At 45.6% G+C, this 22,500-nt stretch overlaps 1 protein-coding gene across 1 annotated transcript in view; it reads right to left on the reverse strand.

Moving 5' to 3' along the window:
- Positions 1-22,500, reverse strand: part of slc1a7a (solute carrier family 1 member 7a) — a gene marked incomplete at both ends in the record, with an annotated part of 28,317 nt that overhangs the window by 4,170 nt on the left and 1,647 nt on the right. Inside the window, 6 exons of the mRNA XM_084481453.1 lie at positions 570-803; positions 4,032-4,131; positions 5,333-5,564; positions 6,227-6,269; positions 8,099-8,314; positions 17,110-17,189. Of these exons, the coding sequence (XP_084337579.1) occupies positions 570-803; positions 4,032-4,131; positions 5,333-5,564; positions 6,227-6,269; positions 8,099-8,314; positions 17,110-17,189 (905 nt within the window). The remainder of the gene's footprint in view (positions 1-569; positions 804-4,031; positions 4,132-5,332; positions 5,565-6,226; positions 6,270-8,098; positions 8,315-17,109; positions 17,190-22,500) is intronic.

Genomic DNA, 22,500 nt, shown 5'->3' on the forward strand with positions numbered 1-22,500 from the left:
GGGGCTGAATTACCGGTCTTAACTTTGGAGACACTCATGGTAAAGTGAGGTAATTGACGGACACTTTGTTGCACTGTCTGCTGTCGCACTTAGTTCCCCTTTGGGCTGTTTGATATTGGGCTGTTTGATATGACAGTTGAGTATTCTTGGACTCGCAGGTCCAAAATTGGTGGGGTGACTCCGGCTCTCACAGGGGCCATCACTCCAGGGAATTATTAAGGTTGCCATGCTTAATAACTATGGCAAGATTGGATTTCTTTTGAATTCAGGATGGGTGAAAAATGGGTGATTCTTAATAAAATCATCAGACTCTCTGTCACTTGTCTGAATGTCAGAAGATTCTTCAAAGAAGTGGAAACTGCCTTAAAATGTAAGATTGAATGTGACTTTTTTAAATTAAGGTGTGTCTGTAGCAGCAGCAGGTGGAGGTGTGTTTGTAGCAGCAGCAGGTGGAGGTGTGTTTGTAGCAGCAGCAGGTGGAGGTGTGTTTGTAGCAGCAGCAGGCGGAGGTGTGTCTGTAGCAGCAGCAGGTGGAGGTGTGTGCGTACCTAAAAGAGGTGTGTGTTTACCTGGATGAGGTTGCCAGGGAAATGAGCAGGGCCTGGAGGATGCCTCTGATGTAGACGATGGGGCTCTTCTTGGTGATGAAGAAGTACATGGCCGGCAGGATGAAGAGGCCGTGCAGCACCAGACCCATGACCACAGTGATGGCATAGAAACCCAGCTTCTTACCCATGGCCGATGGGTCGTCCATCTCCAGGATCTTGCCGGCCACCAGGAACACGATGCCGAAGGGGAAGTACCTTGGGGGAGACGCGGTTCATTGGTCAGTTTGAGGGGTCCCTGTGTGACGGACAGGTCTTCAGAGCAGCTTGGCCGTTGGGGAGATGGAGTCGGTAACCCACACAAATCCTAATCACTAATTGACCAATGTGTTAGCTAGCTCATCCAGGCCGAACGTATGTATTTTTTAACCTTTCAACCATGTGTGGATACGCAGATGTTACTTCATCCTTCTGGGATTCACTATGACGATTCTGTGCAGACAGATTTGCATTAAAAGCATGTGGCACTTTAGTATCCCAGTCATTTACCGAGAACAATGCATCAAAGGCGAACCAATCAAAACCCATACAATTTTACCCAACCTGGTCATAATAGAAGCTGGGTGGGCAAATGTCTTCACATTCTCTCAGATTTCACCTCCACTGTGTCAACAGCCAAATCAACTTTCTACCAGTCTAAAATCAACTCCTCCGCCTCCAACCCAAGGAAACTATTTTCCATGTTCTCTTCCCTCCTCACCCCTCCCTCCCCTCCGCCTCCTTCCTCCCTCACTGCTGATGACTTTGTCACCTACTTTACCCAGAAGGTGAAGGACATCAGCTCCACTTTTACCCCTGCCACCATCCTCCTTCCACCCATCCCCACCTCTGTTTTTACCCACTTCATCCCCCGCACCTCCGAAGAGCATAAACTTCAGGTAGCTCAGAACAAAGCAGCTTGTTTGGCACTGAGCTGCTCCATTCACACTGGCTCTGAAGTGATGCATGCTAGCCTCTCATGGCTCACAGTGAAACAAAAGATATGTCTTGGTCTCTTGTTGTTCCTAAGATCAGTCATATGTTGCAAAAGACCCGCCTTCTTTGTTGAAGGTTTAGTCGGTGTGTCTGACAGTAGTCACAGAACTAGAGGAGCAAGTAACGGACATCTAGCCTTACCCAGACCAAGGTCCAATCTACTCAAAAACTATTATTTACAGAGCAATTTCATTATGGAATGAACTACCAATAAACATACATTCTTGCATAAATAGTAAATACAACTTTAAAAAGTCTCTGAAAAAACATATGGTCCATATGTAATGTGTATACATCTTTACTGTTGTCATTTATTTTGTAGCCTTCATATCTTTTTTACTTTTGTTTTATTTATAATTCTGATGTTTCTTAATCACTGCTGTTTATTATTTGGCTATTTTTACTTTTGTTTGACATAATGTCAAAGTTATTGTCTGTTGTCTATATTTTATGTTTCGGACCCCAGGAAGACTAGCTCTCATTTCGGTGTGCTGCTAATGGGGATCCTAATAAATCATAAATCATAAATCATAAACCTCCAAAGAGGTCAATAGAATAGTTAACTCCAACCACGCCACCACCTGCCCTCTTGACCCTATCCCTTCCTCTCTCCTCCAGACCATTTCGGTCGACCTCCTGCCATTTCTCACCACCCTCATCAATTCCTCCCTCACTTCAGGCATTGTTTCGGCGTCTTTCAAGACTGCCAGAATAAAGCCTCTCCTCAAAAAACCAACCCTTGACACCACCAAGATCCAGAACTACAGACCAGTATCTCTTCTTTCATTCCTGTCTAAAACACTTGAACGTGCCATCTCTAACCAACTGTCCTCCTATCACTTGCTTAACCCTCACCAGTCAGGCTTCAAGAAGGCACACTCCACTGAGACGGCTCTCCTCGCAGTGAGTCCCTCCGTGCTGCCAGAGCCTCATCCCTCTCATCGGTTCTCATTCTCCTCAACCTGTCCGCAGCATTTGACGTGGTGAACCACCAGATCCTCCTTGCCACTCTCGCCGAACTTGGCATTGCTAAATCAGCTCTGTCCTGGTTCACATCTTACCTGTCGAATCGCACCTATCAGGTCACATGGAATGGCTCCTTGTCCAAACCTTGCACACTTGACACTGGTGTCCCTCAAGGCTCTGTACTGGGGCCCGTTCTGTTCTCCCTCTATACCAGATCTCTAGGCTCTGTAATTACATCACACAGTTTTTCATATCACTGCTATGCCGATGACACCCAGCTATTCCTCTCATTCCCCTCCTCTGACAAAGCCCTGATTGCAACATGCATATCTGAATGTCTGGCAGACGTCAGCACTTGGACGACTACCCATCACCTGAGGCTTAACCTCAACAAGACTGAGCTCTAATACCGGGGAAAGATTGCCCACACTTGGACTTACTGGTCACTGTTGAGAACATCACTGTATCTCCGTCTCCAACTGCCAGAAACCTTGGTGTGGTACTAGACAATCAGTTATGTGCACCGCCAACATCACCGCAGTGGCCTGATCCTGCAGATTTGGACTTTACAACATCCGCAGGATACGGCCCTTCCTCACAAGGGAAGCAGCTCAGCTTCTAGTCCAAGTGCTGGTCATCTCCCGCCTGGACTACTGCAACTCTCTGCTCTGCTATTAAACCTTTGCAGCGTATCCAAAACATGGCAGCGCACCTCGTGTTCAACCTACCTAAATTCTCCCATGTGAATCCCCTCTTCCGCCACCTCCACTGGCTCCCTGTAGTAGCCCGCATCAGATTCAAGATGATGGTACTGGCATACAAGGCAGTCGATGGAACTGCCCCTGCCTACCTCCAAGCCTTGGTCAAACCACACACCCCAGCTCAATCCCTCTGCACAACTACCTCAGCTGGACGTCTGGTACCACCATCACTAAGAGCAACCAAAGGTCGACGAGCTCCCTGCTGTTGTACGTCCTGGCACTTGATGAACGCACTTAATGCAGGTTGTATTCATTCATTGTACTTAATTGTGTAGTGCATGCATTGTGTTGTGCATGCATGTTGTGTAGCATGAGCAGTAGCTAACTATCACTGCTGTAGACGGGGAATGGGGTTAGCCTGGCGATTGTTAGTACTTGCACTTGGTTCTATGAACATCTTTACTGTACTGACGGCGATATATTGTTTTACTTCTTATGACAAATGTACTTATTGTAAGTCGCTTTGGATAAAAGCGTCTAATGCCCTAAATGTAAATGTAGATGTCAAATCTCTGTCCCTCCCAGACCACGCTATTAACACTAGTCGCTCCCTGGATGGAGTGCCACACACACCAGACACACATGGGGGGTACATTCTCCCCGCACGCACGCACGCACGCACACACACACACACACACAAACACACACACACAGGAAAAATCTAAAATAGCTCTGAAACGATCTGACCACACAAAGAACTTCCAGCGTAAATGGAACCACTTACCAAATGACAATGGCGACAATCTTCAAGACAGCTTCGTTCAAGCTCTGACAGAAGTTTACGAGGGCGCTGCCATTAGGCCCCATCCGGCCAAGCATGATCCCTGGAAGGACAGAAGGAAGTGAAACAAGCAAGGAATGCCATTATGTAAGGGATAAAGTATAGAACGCCGGTCATTATCAGGAAAATAAGTCCAGACAGGGGGAACCGTACCCCGACGCGAAGCGAAGGGGTCTTGCTTCGCCCTGAAGGGGCTTATTTTCGTTATTACTCGCCATTGCAAGTGAATGGAGCATTTTACAGCATTGAGAATAGCTCTTCTTAATGCTGTAGAATGCTCCATTCACTTGCATGGGCCTTCCTGACTTCCTGTGGTCAATTATTTTTGTATAATTTACCGTTGATAAGCATAATTGACCACTGTCAAGGTAAGTGGATTTTTTGCCTCTGATTTATGTCTTTCATATCACTATACGAAAGAGTACTGAAGTATTCGGGTAACTTATCAACCCCAGTGTATTCGGCTGCTATGCAATGTCTTTGGCAAACTATTTCTCTGCTGATCAACACTACAAATGGTAACAAATACATTCTAAAAAGACACACTGTGTGAAGTATTTTTTTCATTTTGGCAAGTAGCCATGTAATAAGCTTGATAATGTATAGAACGCTGGTGTCATTATTGGGAAAATAACCCGCGACAGGGCGAACCGGACCTCGACGCAAAGGTATTACCCCTGTCAGGTATTGAACGCAGATAATGACCGGTGTTCTATACCCTTACATTATCCCTTACATAACCACCACCACAATGACCTGTCAAATTCATTCAATAAATCAATGCGTACTAAAAGTAGATGAAAGACAATGTTGTGAATACATTAGTTAGATTAGATTAGATCAGATTAGATCACAAGGTAGGTAACACAATGGTGTTTGAGCTTGCGGCCTACTGATGAAAACCCCTGCATTTGCAGTATTATCAATCTAATGAACTGGTTGTCGGAAATATCGCAACAGACTCCCCCTCTAACTCACTTGAGTGTTTAGCATCTTACAGTTTTTCTATTGGTGCTGCCAAAAATCAACAGAGCTCTTCGAAATTACCACTTTCCGATTTTGTTTTCCAATTTTTCGAACGTTATTCAGAAATTTGTCAGTTACGATCCCTCTCTGTTTTCTCCGTTGGCATATTTAAGATTTTTTTTTCGTTAAGGTGTTTCTAGGTTAGCGTGTTTCTGGGATTTCATCCGTTGGTTGTCTGTTTGGGATAGCATGTGATGGCACGTGGGCGCCTGGCGTACCCATGGTAGCAGAGAAGATGACGATCCCCAGCACGTTCATGCCCTCGCTGGTGCCCGGCGACGTGCGCATGATCACGTCGGGTGGCGGCGTCAGGTCCAGCGAGAAGTTCTGGATGTCGGTGCCGTTGTCGTCCTGGATACCGTAGATGAAGAGGCGTCGCGTGGTGGTCTCGTCCAACAGCTGCGCCACAGTGGGCCTGGGTCCGGGCACCGGGATGCTTTGCGTGCGGTACTAGAAAATACGGACGATGAGACGACGAGACACATGAATCATTGCGTTCATGTGTCATTGTTTCAGCAGACGCTCTTATCCATAATGAGTTGACGGTGAATTGAAAGTAAGTAAGTAACCTTTATTTATAAGGCAAATTTAAACACAGTTTTCACTGGCCAAAGTGCCGTATATGGTGCAAAAAGGCATATAAAAGGATGCAGACACCTTTATATACCTACATTATATACACACATTAAAGTAGATTTAAAAAGGACAGTACATTAAATCATAAAAATAACATGTCATAAAAGGGGAGGAAAGGCCTGGGAGAATGGGTATGTTTTGAGCCTAGATTTAAAACTGGTGATGGAAGGAGCGTCTCTGATGGAAGGCGGCTTGATCCTTGCCTTGAAAGGCAAGGATCAAGCAGGTAGGGGGGTAACGCACAAGGTTGCCTACGGCAGACTGTGAGACTGCGGACGTAAGGGATTAAAACCCAGACCCTCTGGCTGGGAGTCATACATACCCTGCTGTACTGCTGGACTATCCTGCCCCCATTTATTTATACAATGCATCATTAACACAGCATATATGTCCCTACGACCCCATTGTTGGAATACAGACAGACGATGGACACTTTTGATGTGCCTTTTGACCTTGGATGAATGCTACTTCATTACCTGTTGAAACGTAGCTTGGACCAGGTTGGCCGGAAACATGTTGCTAGGGAAACAACACAAATAGATTTGTTCAGTTATATTATGGGAAGCAATCAAGGGCGGACTGACATTCTGAACAGGGGCAACAAAAACAGGGGCGAAAAAATCTTATTTTTTTATTTTCATAACCTGAGTGCTGTAGTTCAAAGTGAGGTTAAAATAGGTTTTAGTAAAGAAATATAAATATAAACCCCCGCCATATAAACAGGGGTCCCAACACACAAACACCGATATATAACAATCATATTTCCAATCTATTAATTATTTTAGCGCCAGTGTAACAAGAAATATCGTAACCGTTTAAGCTTGACATTGTGTTCCCAAAACAGCACCAGCTGTTTATCCAACCTAAAATCATTGCGCTCCAACCTTTAATCAAATATGTGTGTTGATACACGCACGAGTGTGTGTGTAACAATCTAGTATGGCGTGTTTGATTTGCATAACAACTATGTGAATAAAAAACCATTAGTTATTCAAACTCATAATTCTTTACCATTAACCACCACTATTCAAACCCCACCACCACTAGCCCTCTGCGTCAGGGATTTGATCGCTGAAACGGGCCAATCCTGACTAAGACCAGAAGCAAAGCAGGCCAATCAAATGCTTTCTGCAGATATGACAGGGGCGGCTAACTCCAATGACCCTAATTGAATATAAGTACAAACATTGATGCCTACCCCCATGTCTGTACTTAAAACACCCGCTGGGAGAGAGCTGGCGGCAGGATGTTAGAGAACATGGATGTCTGCGCCAACATGCGAGATGGAGGCTTGAAAGAAGCTTTAGTAGATAAACCCAAAAGCACAGCTGTCCTCTGTGTAGCACACACACACACACACACACACGCACGCACGCACGCACGCACGCACACACACACAGACACACACACACACACACACACACACATGCAGACACATATATGCACTCCGTTCACACTCATGCACACACATACACACACACACCATGCACACAAGCGCACAGGTAGGTGAGCACAAACATACTTTACACACACAAACGCAAACATGTAAACTGTACACACGCGCACACACACACACACACACACACATACCATACACATCCACATCCACCTTCTGTATACACACAGAGACATAACCTGGCACATGCACACTCGCAAGCTCAATGAAAGAGCGTCTTTTCTTTGTTTGCATTTCCAACCTTCATAGGCTGAAAGATAAAATCAACAATGTGAAATTAAATATTGTAGGCATACCCCTCAAGCATTCTAAAACACTCAATAGTCCACAAATCCGGCAAGATTTGGGGGGGCCTTGAAAAGCTTGTCACTTAGGATTGCCATGGCACCAAGGCTAGCACACTTACCAACTGTTACAATGACTCACCCTTTTCCCCCCGGTTAGCACCATGGGTGCTAATAGCCTTACCTCCTTTACCTCCCCCAAACCCATGAGGGTTTGCATAAACATGATTTGATGCGTATGTCATATGTTTGTGTGCGTGTGTGGGTGTGCGTGTGAGTATGCGTGTGTACACAATATGACAGACCTTAAATAGAACATATGATTCCTATGTTTGCACAATTCCCCATGTTGGTGAAAGGAGGGGGAGGGGGAGAGGAGAGGGAGGGGGCAGTATGGGGCTGGGAGGGGGAGAGGAGAGGGGAGGGAGGGGGCAGTATGGTTCTGGGAGGGGGAGAGGAGAGGGGAGGGAGGGGGCAGTATGGGGCTGGGGGGGAGAGGAGAGGGAGGGTGGGGGGGTCAGTATGGGGCTGGGAGGGGAGAGGAGAGGAGGTGGGGGTGTTGTTGATTCTGCTGGGTTGGGGTCTGGCTGAGGGGCTGGGGTCCTCACCGGATCAGGTCCAGCAGGGCGTCGGCAGAGCTCATGATGGGCTTGCTGCTCTCCTCCGAGTCCTCCTTCTGGGCGGCTCCGCCCGGGTGGATGATGGAAACCATGACGATGCCCACCACCACGGCCACGAAGGTGGTCCACAGGTAGTAGGAGATGGTCATGATGCCCAGGCGGCTGGAGCACTTGGCGTCCAGGGCCGCAAGGCCGGACATCAGACTGGGGTCAGAGAGAGAGACTCGTTAGACACATGATGTTATGTAAGGGATAATGTATAGAACGCTGGTCATTATCGGGAAAATAAGAGCTTATTTTCGATAATGACCGGCAAAGTACTATACATTATCTGGCTTATTACACTGCTACTTGCCAAAACTAATAAATAACTTCACACAGTGTGTCTTTTTACAATTACCATTGGTAGTGTTGATCAGCAGAGAAATAGTCCACCAAAGACGTCGCTTAGCAACCGAATACGCTGGGGTTGATAAGTTACCGGAATACTTGCGGAGTGATACAGAGATGTGAATCAGAGGTAAAAAATCCACTTTCCTTAACAGCGGTCATTATATGCTTAGCAGCAGTCAATTATCGAAAAATAATTCACCGCCGGAAGTGAACACAGCATTGAGAAGTGCCGTGTAATAAAAATAAATAATATCTGCATAATCAAAACTACTTTGGTTTGAACAACTAATCAATCAACTAATTCCCTTCACACTTCAATATGATCCTCACCCCCATGCTAATGCTATACGACAATGCTCATTAGAGCATTACTAATGTAAACGACACAAGGTCACAACCATAGCGATGTATGCGCTTCGACATCGAAGCTCCCGATTAATTATAGGATACCAGTACCAATGACTGCCTCACCTCAATCAGCTACTCATAATAACAACAGCAGCGTAGGAAGACTTCTCAGAAAAACTCAGAACAAACTAAGTGAACTAACAACTCGATAAGTAAGCGTGTGCATGCATCTTAGTCGGCAGGAAGATTAATCAATTCAAGGGGGAGGGGAAGACAAGATTTTCTAACAGAGAACAGATGTTATGAAGAAAGTTGGTTCGGTGTGGAGGAGAATAATATATCATAATAACACAAGCGAATCGACATGGACCAAGCTTGTCAATCTATTAATACATTAATACAAATGTCCTTCATGATATTCCTATATTTTCCATGGCATGCTGACCCTTTCTTCTTTCTTCTTCAATTATTTTTCTCTCCACGGGGGATTCACCACGGGAGGCAAAGTTTACGTGTTCAAACAGCAAATAGAAGTCTTTACTGCCTCAGAAAACAATGAGTACGGAAATATGACAGTTGACGTTGAATGTCAATATCAAAGTCCCACCGGGGGGCGGGGGAGAGAGAAAAATCTATTCACCTTTTGATTTGTTCTTCCTCTCCCTCTCTGCCTCTCTCTCTCTCTCTCTCTCTCTCTCTCTCTCTCTCTCTCTCTCTCTCTCTCTCTCTCTCTCTCTCTCCTTCTATCCCTCTCTCTCCCTCTACCCATGTTTCTTTCTTGTTTCTTTCTTGTTTACAAGACGGCTTGGAGATAAAAGTGGTCAAACCACCACCACCACCACCTCCCCCCCCTACTCCAGCTCCCCTACCATCTCCACCACCACCCCCCCTCCTACTCCACCTCCACAACCATCTCCACCACCACCCCCCCTCCTACTCCACCTCCACAACCATCTCCACCACCACCCCCCCTCCTACTCCACCTCCACAACCATCTCCACCACCACCACCTCCCTCCTACTCCACCTCCACAACCATCTCCACCACCACCTTCCTCCTACTCCACCTCCACAACCATCTCCACCACCACCTCCCTCCTACTCCACCTCCACAACCATCTCCACCACCACCACCTCCCTCCTACTCCAGCGCCACAACCACCTCCACCACTCTAATAACTGTGAACTGTTCAGCTGGCCTGTGTGTGTGTGTGTGTGTGTGTGTGTATGTGTGTGTGTAGTCATGGGCAGATGTGAAGCAGTCATATTAAGCACCTGGATTGATTCGAGTGTGACCAAGAAACAGACAAACCGATTTGAACAGAAGTGCCCTTTCTCTGAAAGTGTTGGCTCGGTGCTCGGCAGCAGACCAACCACACACATATGCACACACACATGCGCGCGCATGCACAGACACATGTGCGCAGACACGTGCGCACACACACACACACACACACACACACACACACACACACACACACACACACACACACGTGCACACGAGCACACACACATGCAAGCACACACACACACACACACACACACACACACACACACACACACACACATTAGTTCATTTCACACTGTACATTGAAGGGCTTGTGCTGATAGCTATGCTGGGCAAGGCTCTCTAGGGTGGACGGTTCTGGGTATAGAATCCCTGAGGCCTCAGTCTACCTGTAGACTGAGACTGAGTCTACCTCCTGGAGCAAGACCACCTGGCCCCTATACCTGCTCCCTGATGCTATGTATTGTCACAGGAAAAAGACCAAGCCAACAGAAGAAGTAAGTCGTCTGGCATGAGTACGATGGCTAGATAATAAAAAGTATGACAGTAAAAAAAAAAAGAGCAGCGGACTGGCATGAGCACTTTGATGCCATGACAACTTCAATCAGGTGGGACTAAAATGAACCACGACAGTCATTGAAAAAACTTTTGGTGATTAAACATCTTCAAATCATTCTTTATGTGGATGACTGATCCATGAAGTGTGCCGGGATATGAATGGGGAATGGAGGGGGGGGGGGGGGAGGGGGGGGCTTCGTCTGCCTGAAAGAACTTTGGCTTGAGCTACAAAACGGTTGGATTTATTGGATTCCACACAGCGCTCCGCCTGGAGGTCTAGATCCATGTTCTTAAGGGAGCGTATAATGAGCACAGCAGTGACCTCCCCCTGCCACTCTTGAACCATTCAGAGCAACCCGAACACCCACCAGCAGCTCCCAGTGGCAGCCATGCTGGTGGTTACCGAGCAACCACAAGATTTTCTGGAGGTCTTATGTTATGAAGACCTCCAGAAGACCTCTCTTGGTTCATCAAGAGAGGTCTTCTATTTAACTTGCCTCTCATCGATGAATCTTGTCCCTCAAGGACTGAGGGTGCTGGGTTTTGGATGTGAACTGGGTCAATGGGTAATGAATGAGCTCAGGGGTGTGTAGGGTTTGTAGGCTGCCATGAATAATGAACTGGAAGGCGGTTAGTGTCCCTGATAATTGCTGTGTGGTTTCCGTCCAGGAACATCCATTTAATAGGCCCCAATTAACCACCCTCCATCCGTTATTGAGTGGGCAGCTCCTGTCATATATATTTATATATACATAAACACATTGAACACACACACACACACACACACACACACACACACACACACACACACACACACACACACACATATTGAACACACACACACACACACACACACACACACACACACACACACACACACACACACACACACACACACACACCTACACACACACACACACACGCACACACCTTTACACAACTAACACCAGTTTAAGTCAGGCATATTCAACCATTGCTCATGTGTGTTCAATGTGTGTGTGTGTGTGTGTGTGTGTGTGTGTGTGTGTGTGTGTGTGTGTGTGTGTGTGTGTGTGTGTGTGTGTGTGTGTGTGTTAGATAGACTGGGTAATCCCAGCTCATTCTGCCAGCGATTTGAATATATATATCTTCATGCTAACAGATAATAACAACATCATTTCACGCCATAATATGAAAAACAAGTTGTGTTAAAATTGTGTCGAAAAACAACCCTACACGCAGAGAAGTAAAGTTTATAGCCAATTCGTTGAAGTTTTATCTCTCACGTGTGACTCCATGGGCGCCGCCATTATTCTCCGACTTATCTTGGTGAAGTCGGGGTAGGTCGAGCTCAACCCGAATTCCCTAGTAGGAGGTTCCACTTCGCCAAGCATTCCAGTGCACTTTTCTTAGTTGGAGGCCGGATAAGTCCCACATCCCATTGGTTTGGATGGGCCCTGGAACGCAGCATCAGTTTGCGTGTTCCTTCCTTCCTTCCTCTGTACCAGTTCGTCTTTTTTTCTCTGCGTCAAGCGTCCCAACATCCACCATGTGATATCCTGATTTCCTGATCCCTGCCTGTTGAACCCCGACTACGCCTTTGCCTTCTCGCTGTCGGATTGTTTGCCCGATCAACGACTGATTTCCCGTTTACCGAACAATCCTCTAGTAGAGACCATTCTCTCTACTCTGTATTTTGCCTCCTGAGTCGTGCATTTGAGTCCTTTTTCCCTTCACACTTCAATATGATCCTCACCCCCATGCTAATGCTATATGACAATGCTCATTAGAGCATTACTAATGTAAACGACACAAGGTCACAACCATAGTGATGTATGCGCTTCGACATCAAAGCTCCCGATTAATTATAGGATACCAGTACCAATGACTGCCTCACCTGGACTGCCTCCCGGGATTCACCACGGGAGGCAAAGTTTACGTGTTCAAACAGCAAATAGAAGTCTTTACTGATATATGTTATATATGACAGTTGACGTTGAATGTCAATATCAAAGTCCCAACGGGGGGGGAGAGAGAAAAATCTATTCACCTTTTGATTTGTTCTTCCTCTCCCTCTCTGCCTCTCTGCCTCTCTCTCTCTCTCTCTCTCTCTCTCTCTCTCTCTCTCTCTCTCTCTCTCTCTCACTCTCTCTCTCTCTCTCCCTCTTTCCCTCTCTCTCCCTCTACCCATGTTTCTGTCTTGTTTAGTGGGTACAAGACGGCTTGGAGATAGAAGTGGTCAAACCACCACCACCACCACCTCCCCCCCCTACTCCACCTCCACAACCATCTCCACCACCACCACCACCCTCCCTCCTACTCCACCTCCACAACCACCTCCATCACTCTAACAACTGTGAACTGTTCAGCTGGCCTGTCTGATTTCCTGATTCCTGCCTGTTGAACCCCGACTACGCCTTTGCCTTCTCGCTGTCGGATTGTTTGCCCAATCAACGACTGATTTCCCGTTTACCGAACAATCCTCTAGTAGAGACCATTCTCTCTACTCTGTCTTTTGCCTCCTGAGTCGTGCATTTGGTGGTGGTTGTGCGGATGGGGTGGTGTGGTGGGAGGCCGACCTGTTCATGACCTCCGTAGCATATGGAGCTTACAGTTCTCACGGCTGCACCTTCACACAGCTCAGGAATTACTTTAATCCGCCTTTCGAGTGAAACACGGACGTATCTCTCTCTCTTTGTCTTTCTCTGTTTCTCTGTCTCTAAATCTGTCCTCTCTCTCTCTCTCTCTCTCTCTCTCTCTCTGTATACTGTGTGTGTATATATATATATATATGTATATATATATATATATACAGCATAGACATACATATGTATGTTTGTCTATACAAAATATATACTCCTTTGACAGCCCTGCGTTTGGTTCACAGTGCCAATCAATGGATTATGGATTGTCCCTGCACAGTCCACACAAAGCGATTATCTTTAGCATTATTTATATACTGTTTCAGAGAAAGGCCGACGTGTGACGCTCATGTGTTTGTTGGTGTGAGGAGTGCATGTATAGGGCTGATCAGCAGGTCTTTGTTGTCGGTGTGTGAGGGGGGGTATTATCGATAATAGAAAATGCGCAGATCATTTTTTTTCTTGTGTGCTTGTGCCGGCTGCCTGCTTCGCCCGTGCTGTGAGGAGTGCATGTATAGAGCTGATCAGCAGGTCTTTTTTGTCGGTGTGAGGAGTGCTTGTATAGAGCTGATCAGCAGGTCTTTTTTGTCGGTGTGAGGAGTGCATGTATAGGGCTGATCAGCGGGTCTGACACTGCAGTGTCAATGGGTCAATGGTAAATGGACTGGTGTGGTGTGGAACGACGGGTGGATGAAAAAAGAGATCTCTCTTCATCTTCAAAAAAACATCTGGCAAGTTACGCTTGTTTTTAGCTGCTTGTTACGTTTACATTGTTAAAAATAGGATGTTAGAACACACTTGCTGCAAGTGTGCTGATCAGCTGCATGTCTCTGAGAGGTGACTATTATACCCTAATACAAACATAAACCTTATCATTGAGTCATTATTGATATTCAGTATTTATAAGTGTCCATTACACGTGTAAATGAAATTTAATCAAAAACAACTCCAAAATGATAACCACACACACACACACACACACACACACACACACACACACACACACCAAAACCCCCTTCGGATAAAAACAAAAAGGCTGGGTGGTGCAGTGTGTCCATCCAGAGCCTATGACGCAGCAAGGGATCATCTGGTTCTCCTCTTGGGCTGTTGTGGGCAGATGGTGGGGGTAGGGAATGGTGGCATTGGTGTAGTAGGTAGGTGGAGGAGGCAGAGAGGCAAACAGTGCTAGGCTGGTGTAGCTTCACTCCACCACACCCTGAGATAAGCCTCACTGGGCCCATCTCTCACTGTGCCCATCTCTACAAACCTCAGCACAGCTCAGAAGAGCTAGAGAGAGATATGGATGGAGAGAGAGAGAGAGAGGAGAGAGATATGGACAGAGAGAGCGAGAGAGGAGACAGATATTTACGGAGAGGGAGAGAGGAGAGAGATATGGACGGAGAGAGAGAGAGAGAGGAGAGAGATATGGACGGAGAGAGAGAGAGAGCGAGGAGAGGAAAGAGATATGGATGGAGAGAGAGGAGAGAGATATGGACAGAGAAAGAGAGAGGAGAGAGATATGGATGAGAGAGAGAGAGAGGAGAGAGATATGGATGGAGAAAGAGAGAGAGGAGAGAGGAGAGAGATATGGACAGAGAGAGAGAAATATGGACGGAGAGAGAGAAAGGAGAGAGAGATATGGACGAAGAGAATACCCTCAGTCTGGCAGCTCTGTTGCAGATGAGCTGCCATGAAGGTCCCTGTTCCTCATGGGCCCGCTGGATCAATCAGAAGGGTTGACCTTGTCAGGACTTCACACAGCTGTCCCCCGTCCCACCTTCTCCGACACCGTCATCCTCGCCTTGGCCACTGCCATCATCATCACCTAGTGCAACAGCTCCACCACCACCAACACTGCAACCTCCATCACCACCACCTCTACCATCATCCACATCACCGCCACCACCATCCCCTCCTCCATCACCACCACCACAACCCTTTACAGTGTTGGGTTGTGGTGGTGGTGATGGTGTAAAGCTTACACCATCAACACCACCACAACCCTTTACACCATCACCAACACCACCACCACTACGTACCCCCCCCAACCACCACCAACACCACCTTCTTACCCCTTCCTCCACTCTGGTTGGCTGGATGGTACACATACAGACAGACTCACAGACGGAAAGGTAGACGGCTAGCATGTGATGGAAGAAACAGGAGCGAGAGAGAGAGAGGTTGATAGAGAGACATCGGGAGGCAGAGAGCAAGGATTAAGGTCTCATCCAGCCTTTGCTGTTACATAGATTGTAAGTAGCTTATTGCACAAAGCGCCCTGCATGTCACCACTGCTGGCGCCGTGGCAGGACTCGTTCGCTGCGGGACGTTCGTGCACATCAGTGAGATTGGGATCAGTGACATCACAAACGTGGTTTCGCTAATCATGTCATAGCAATAGAGAGAGGAGAGAGAGAGAGACACACAGAGAGACACAGAGAGACAGAGAGAGAGAGAGAGAGAGAGAGAGAGAGAGAGAGGCCATGTCTAGAGAGAGAAAGCGAAAGAGAGAGAGAGAGGCCGAGAGAGGCCGAGAGAGAGGCCAGGTCTAGAGAGAAAGAGAGAGAAAGAGAGATAGAGAGGAAGAGAGAGAGAGAGGAGAGAGAGAGAGAGAGAGAGAGAGAGAGAGAGAGAGAGAGAGAGAGAGAGAGAGAGAGAGAGAGACTGGGAGCCTCCACACTGGCAGCATTGTGAGAGTCATTCTCTGTGAAAGCATGCATTATTATTATTAATGTTTATTCTTTATTCTCCTTGATCATAGCAGCACACAAGATGGAAGCATTGAACAAAAATCCATATTTGTTGAACACCAGAGGGTATAATCTTCCACACTCCTCTTTGTCTCTCAGTTCTGTGAAATAAGTTCTGATACCATTTGTGCCGAGAGACACCCGAGTAGGCATTCATGAAAAAATAAACCTGAATATTTCCAATTATTATTTTAGTGTTGTGGTTACACTTTTAGAATCTAAAGAATCTATTAGATCTAGTCGATTCATAACATCCCAATGTCTGAGCCAACCCAATTTTAGACAATTTTGGTCCAATTATTTCTGTGACTGAGATTATTGTCGTCTCAAATGTTTTTTCCAAGCCTTTCCGAGAAACGACCGACGGAGAGACGAAACCCTTAAAAATAGAAACAATTTTCTTCATGACAGATGAGAATAACCACCTTGTGATGGTAATTGTTGGGATATTTAGACCCTATTCACAATCAGCAACATTTTGTAGAGAAGGACAATGAGGAAGGAGAAAAGGGAACATCTCAGGCCGCACTCACACTAGGCCATCTGTACCGTGCCTGAGTACGTTTTCCCCCTAAAGTCGAGATTGTTTGGCTTGTGTGAGAACGCCATCCGTACTCAAGTACAGTTAAATTCCGTGGCCTCAGTGCACTTCGGAGAGGTGTGCTCAGGCCACGGTACAGATGCTAATGAGCCGACACACGTACATGCACGGATACGCAACCTATATGTACAAGAGGCAACTGTACTCAGGCCCAGTTGAGATTGCCTAGTGTGAGCACAGGCCAGTGGCACAGTGGGGGGGAGGGCAATCGTACTTGAGTACGGTACAGGGCAACTTTGCCTAGTGTGAGTGCGCCCTTAGACCTCCGACAGGGTGGGGAATCAGGTCATCTTTCCCCGGTAACCCGGTGACCCCGGGAACAAGGGAAAGAGGACACATGTGTGTGGCTTTGAGTGTGTGTGTGTGTGTGTGTGTGTGTGTGTGTGTGTGTGTGTGTGTGTGTATGGACACTGCACATGTACCAGGTGTGTGTATCTTTACCTGGATACGACGAGAGGCAGAATCAGCATCTTCAACATCCTCATTAGAAGTTCCCCAGGGAACTGGAAGTACATCACTTCCTGTTGATATGAGAGTGAGAGAGAGAGGGAGAGAGAGAGAGAGAGAGAGAGAGAGAGAGAGAGAGAGAGAGAGAGAGAGAGAGAGAGAGATTGAATAATAACAAAATAATAATAACATCAAACTGTATCAACTGTATTATTTGCCTGCCAATTTACTTAAACTCACAGTAGTTTAAGTAAATTGTATGACTTACACTAGTATGGTGGTGTAAGACTGTTTGTTTAAAGCATCCACAAAATGGCATCTTTCTAAATATATTCATGCAAAATAGATTTCCATTAGCATAATTTGACCATGTGGCAGTATGTGGGAGGGGCCTTGGTGGTGTATGACAGGGCTTGATGGTGAGTGGGAGTGGCTTGGCAGTGAGTGAGAGGGGCCTGATGGTTGGGGGGCCTGTCAGTAACATGGGAATGGCTGGTACGTAATACACCATGACTGATGGAGAATTTAATCCATTTGCTGAAGGAGCGAATAAAAGTGAAAGCGCTCAAAACATGCCCTCAAGAACTGACTGAGACATTACAAAGTGAGGAAACACAGCCCACCCCTGTTGAACTGAGTATTGCAATTAAATAACACTTTGTATACTGAGATTGTATACTTATATAATATAAGTATATCACACGAGAAGGAGTGCTGTTGTAATGAATATCAGCACGGCTGTGATTCGGTCGTAGGTACGAGGATGTAGGCCAAGTGCCGAAGATAATCACAGCCGTGCTGATATTCCAGAATGATCAGAATGCTGATTGTCCGTCTGGATCCTTGAGGAACACAGGACTGAAAGTTTGAAACCCACACTGATGCTTTCAATGCCACCCTCAGCTTGATGCAAATCCTTGGGATTCCTTCACTGCATTCTGGTGTAAACTATAATATATAATAATAATAATAATAATAATAATAATAATATAAACTATTTATAATTAAAAACACCTCTGAAAGAACCCACGGAGCGCCTACCTCTCAATGTATGCTGCGGGGAGAAATATAACAAATGTCAACATTCAAAAGTGAAGTTACAACACAATTCATGTCTGTATTGTGACTGCTGTTGTGTAGTGCCATAGGCATTTTGTGCTTGGTTATTGGGAATTCTTTTTGTGTTACTTTTGACCCCTGCAGACTAACATGAGGTTAAGGGCTGAAATCCAACCAAGCATCCTCTGTGTGCACGATTCATCATTCATTAATGATAGATACTCAAAGCCAATCAGTGTTCCCGCGTTGAAGAAAAGTCTCTGGCAGCAAGCTTTACAATATTTTTCCAGGATGCAATGCCTATAAAGATAGGATATTTAGAACAGATGAAAATGTCTAAGGTAGCTTATTAATTAGGTAGATGTTGAGTTCCAGTTTATCTAGCTCCTCTTAATTGAATGGTAAAGAGTGAAAAAAAAACTGAGAGAGAGATATGGACGGAGAGAGAGAGAGGAGAGAGATATGGACGGAGAGAGAGAGAGGAGAGAGATATGGACGGAGAGAGAGAGAGAGGAGAGGAAAGAGATATGGACGGAGAGAGAGAGGAGAGAGATATGGACAGAGAGAGAGAGGAGATATGGATGGAGAGAGAAAGAGAGAGAGAGAGGAGAGAGATATGGACGGAGAGAGAGAGAGAGAGAAGAGAGATATGTGTAGCCCTTAAATTTTCTTTAAGTTAAAAGGTGTTAATAAATGTTTAAAATGTTTTTGAATGCATTATGCAGAATGTTTTATTTTCCTATGGCCTGTATTTTATATTCATTTGAGTATGTACGTTTTTGGTTGATATCTTAATATGACCTTTGAACCAGAGGGTTCAAAGGTCGGAAGCTGGGAAGTTAGCGTAAGGAAGAAGGGGTGCGAAGGAAAAGTGTGGATGGCTAGTCCGAGCTCGCTATTCATTACCATAGATACATGTGAATACGCTGTCTAGAATATAGGACTAGAGGTATACTGTTTCCGGTTGTCGGATAGATAACTACCAGATCAGTGATCGTGTATTTATATTTATGTTGAGGTTCAGAAACGCTAGATATTGTGGACGTTCTTCTGAGTTGTGCTGGAGATGCTGAACCTGCATCCAGATGTGGACGTGGCGATGGCTTGTGCTGCGAAGTGAGATATGTGCCGAAATGGATTTTGGATCTTGCCGGTCGTTTGGAGAATACAGAGGTAAAGAGACGCCATCGTGGACCAGTCGCCACGAGGACCGTGACTATCCGCTTGCTTCCACACGCACACCCACACAACTCTCCTCCAAGTGAGGTAAAAGGTACATTTTTACATTACAGTAATTCCTGTTCATTAGGGGCTAGCTGAAAAGGGTATAGTTATATAAACTCTACGAGACACTACAATACTGATAACATAAAATCGTGTAGATTACCACATATAGTGTGTGGTCAGTTAATTTAATTGAACTCAGGAGCGTCCCAGTAAACTGTTTAGTTAATTAGATGGTCATGCCCATAGCCATGGCATTGGGGCGCTACATATGGTTGGAGAGAGGATGAGAAAGAGAGATCGGTTGAGTTAGTGAGAGGGAGGGAGGGAGAGGGCGACATGGAGAGGGAGAGCTTGAATCAGAGGGGAAGATGGAGAGAGACGGTGGGGGAAGATCCTCATCCTCGCCAATTATTCTCTGGCACCCCGGTAGCTGCCTAACATCACATAAAGGAGAACGATTTCTTTGAAACACGGTCGACCAATACTCTCAAAACTCCCTGAAAGCAATTCTAAACTAATGATTTGGAAAAGTGTTGGCAAATTTGAAGAACTGACTGAATTGACTGATTGCAAATGAGAAACCAATCTGTAGGTAAACTCAGGACCGAGATTTATGATCAGAGCATAAGGCTCTGATAGTAATCCCATTTGTCTGATGGGTCTCTGTGTGATAGGATAGAGAGAGCAATGTGCACAAAAGGGTGTGAATTAAATTGATCATGTATGATTGTGGAGGGTTATGAGATGGATGGGAGATGAGTGGATGAAACAGGGAAACATGGAAGACACAGAGGCAACTGAAAAATGAGGAGGAGGGGGTTTGTACAAAACTAAGTAACTAACCCTAACGAAATGGAGATTCCATGCAGTATAAATCTTGGACTGTAATTATGCAGCTTGATGCTGATACCTAATCTGGAACATGATATTGTATACCTTCAGCTTTCCATCCAGGACAACGGGAAATGGTGAGGGGTGGCCGTGATCGTGAATGCTAATTCTAAAGTACATGCACTATGTCCATTAAGTGTGCCTTGTGTTTTTGCATATGCATGTGTTAGTTTGTGTGTGTGTGTGTGTGTGTGTGTGTGTGTGTGTGTGTTTGTGTGTGTATAGCAGCTTTGGTACGTATATGATCATGCATGTATATGTCCAGTATCTAAAGGGTTTGTGCATCACAATGTATCATGAGTTTATTTTTACACGATACTCGTGTATACGTATTGAGAGTTGTAGTAATATAAATGTAAATGTACCATAACATAATCTAGTACAAGCAATGGTATGGCAGTTCCTAACACTACATTGTATCCTGATAATGCCTAGCCTCTCTGTCTCTCTCTTTACTTGTCTCTCTCTCTCTCTCTCTCTCTCTCTCTCTCTCTCTCTCTCTCTCTCTCTCTCTCTCTCTCTGTTGCTATGACATGATTAGCTAATGGGCGAGCCAAACGACAGCAAAAGCCCGTTTGTGATGTCACTTATCCCAATCTCACTGATGTGCACGAACTACGAACTGCGGCAGTGGCAGCAGTGGTGACATGCAGGGCGCTTTGTGCAATAAGCTACTTACAATCTATGTAACAGCAAAGGCTGGATGAGACCTTAATCCTTGCTCTCTGCCTCCCGATGTCTCTCTATCAACCTCTCTCTCTCTCGCTCCTGTTTCCACCATCACATGCTAGCTGTCTACCTATCCGTCCATCGGTCAAACTGTCTGTCTATCTGTTTTTTTTCTTTCTATCACTCGCTCGCTCTCTTCCAATGACAATCCGTTTTTTGAAATGTATTCAAAGAACTGGGAACACTGAGTGTGGACAGGTATTTAGCATATATATGAGTCCGGCAATAATTCCCGTACCAAAACACCGCGTCTGCTCGCTATATTGAGCAATATCACACGAGAGGGAGTGCTGTTGTATTGAATATCAGCAAGCAACACATAAACACACTAGCTTGCTACTTTGTGTAGGTCAACATACTCATTCCGTTCCATTCCGTTCCGTTCCCTTGGTCCTCTTCTGACGACCATTCGTAATTCAACTCAAATGTTATGCCTGGAAACATGTTCATCTTTGCTGTGCAAAGTTAGTTGCAATCTAAGTTACATAAAGACCGTTAATAACGGTTACTAACGGTTATGAGAACGACCGTAAAGCAGAGTGATACATGTATAGTTAAAAGTCCCAGTGCCGTTATACTCTATATCAGCACTCATGGAAAGCCTCTTGTCCAATCAAATTACTTGGTCGGAACTAACTGTTGTATAAGTATAACCAAGTATAACCAGGGTGATATTTACAGCCTCAGACCGTTCTGCCTCCACTAATTAATTAGCAGCTAGTAGTTGTTCGCACGCATCTGCAACAAGGTGAAAGGTCTGTAAGGATTATTCCCAGGCACGATAAGACAATTATTTTAAGATTACATTTACGATTACGAGTAACGATGAGTCCACGGCGGCAAATGTACAGGAGCAAAATAACTCAAAATTCTTTTTTTACATAGTGATGTAAAAGTGAAAGTGGACAGAGATATAAAAACTCAAGGAAAGTCCATATGCTCCAAAAAATGACCTAAGCACTGTAAGACTTCACACCACTCCCGTGGACAGGAAAGGGAAATACTTTGCCCGCGGCTGCCGGTGGAGATCTCCGTGCTGCTGGTGATGTCTCTAAACCCCCTGGGATGAAAACATAGAAGGGGAACTGGACGCAGGAAGGTGGGCCCTTGTAACCTAGGAGATGGACATTCACTGGTAGAGCGAAGCCCCACTTTTGTGTGGCGCATCACAAGACTGAGAGAAGCGATCAAAATGAAAGGAAAATATAGCACAGGGCTACACATATCTCTCTCCTCTGTCTCTTTAGGATTTAAAAAAATAAAGACGTCTCAGGGGAAAGGGGTGTGTGTGTGTGTGGGCTGTCAATACCTACCGATATTGCTTCTAGTTTTAACCAAGGGCCCTTGGGAACCTAAATTCTTCCTTGGTCTAGTACTGAAGGCATGCTTGGAATCTACCAAGATTAGCATATAGACTAAATGAATCCAGTCGTGGCTTCCTACGTGAGATGTGAATATGTTATTTACATCCCCCCCCCC

This window comes from Micromesistius poutassou (assembly GCF_964030765.1).
Source record: "Micromesistius poutassou genome assembly, chromosome: 16".
NCBI lineage: Eukaryota > Metazoa > Chordata > Actinopteri > Gadiformes > Gadidae > Micromesistius > Micromesistius poutassou.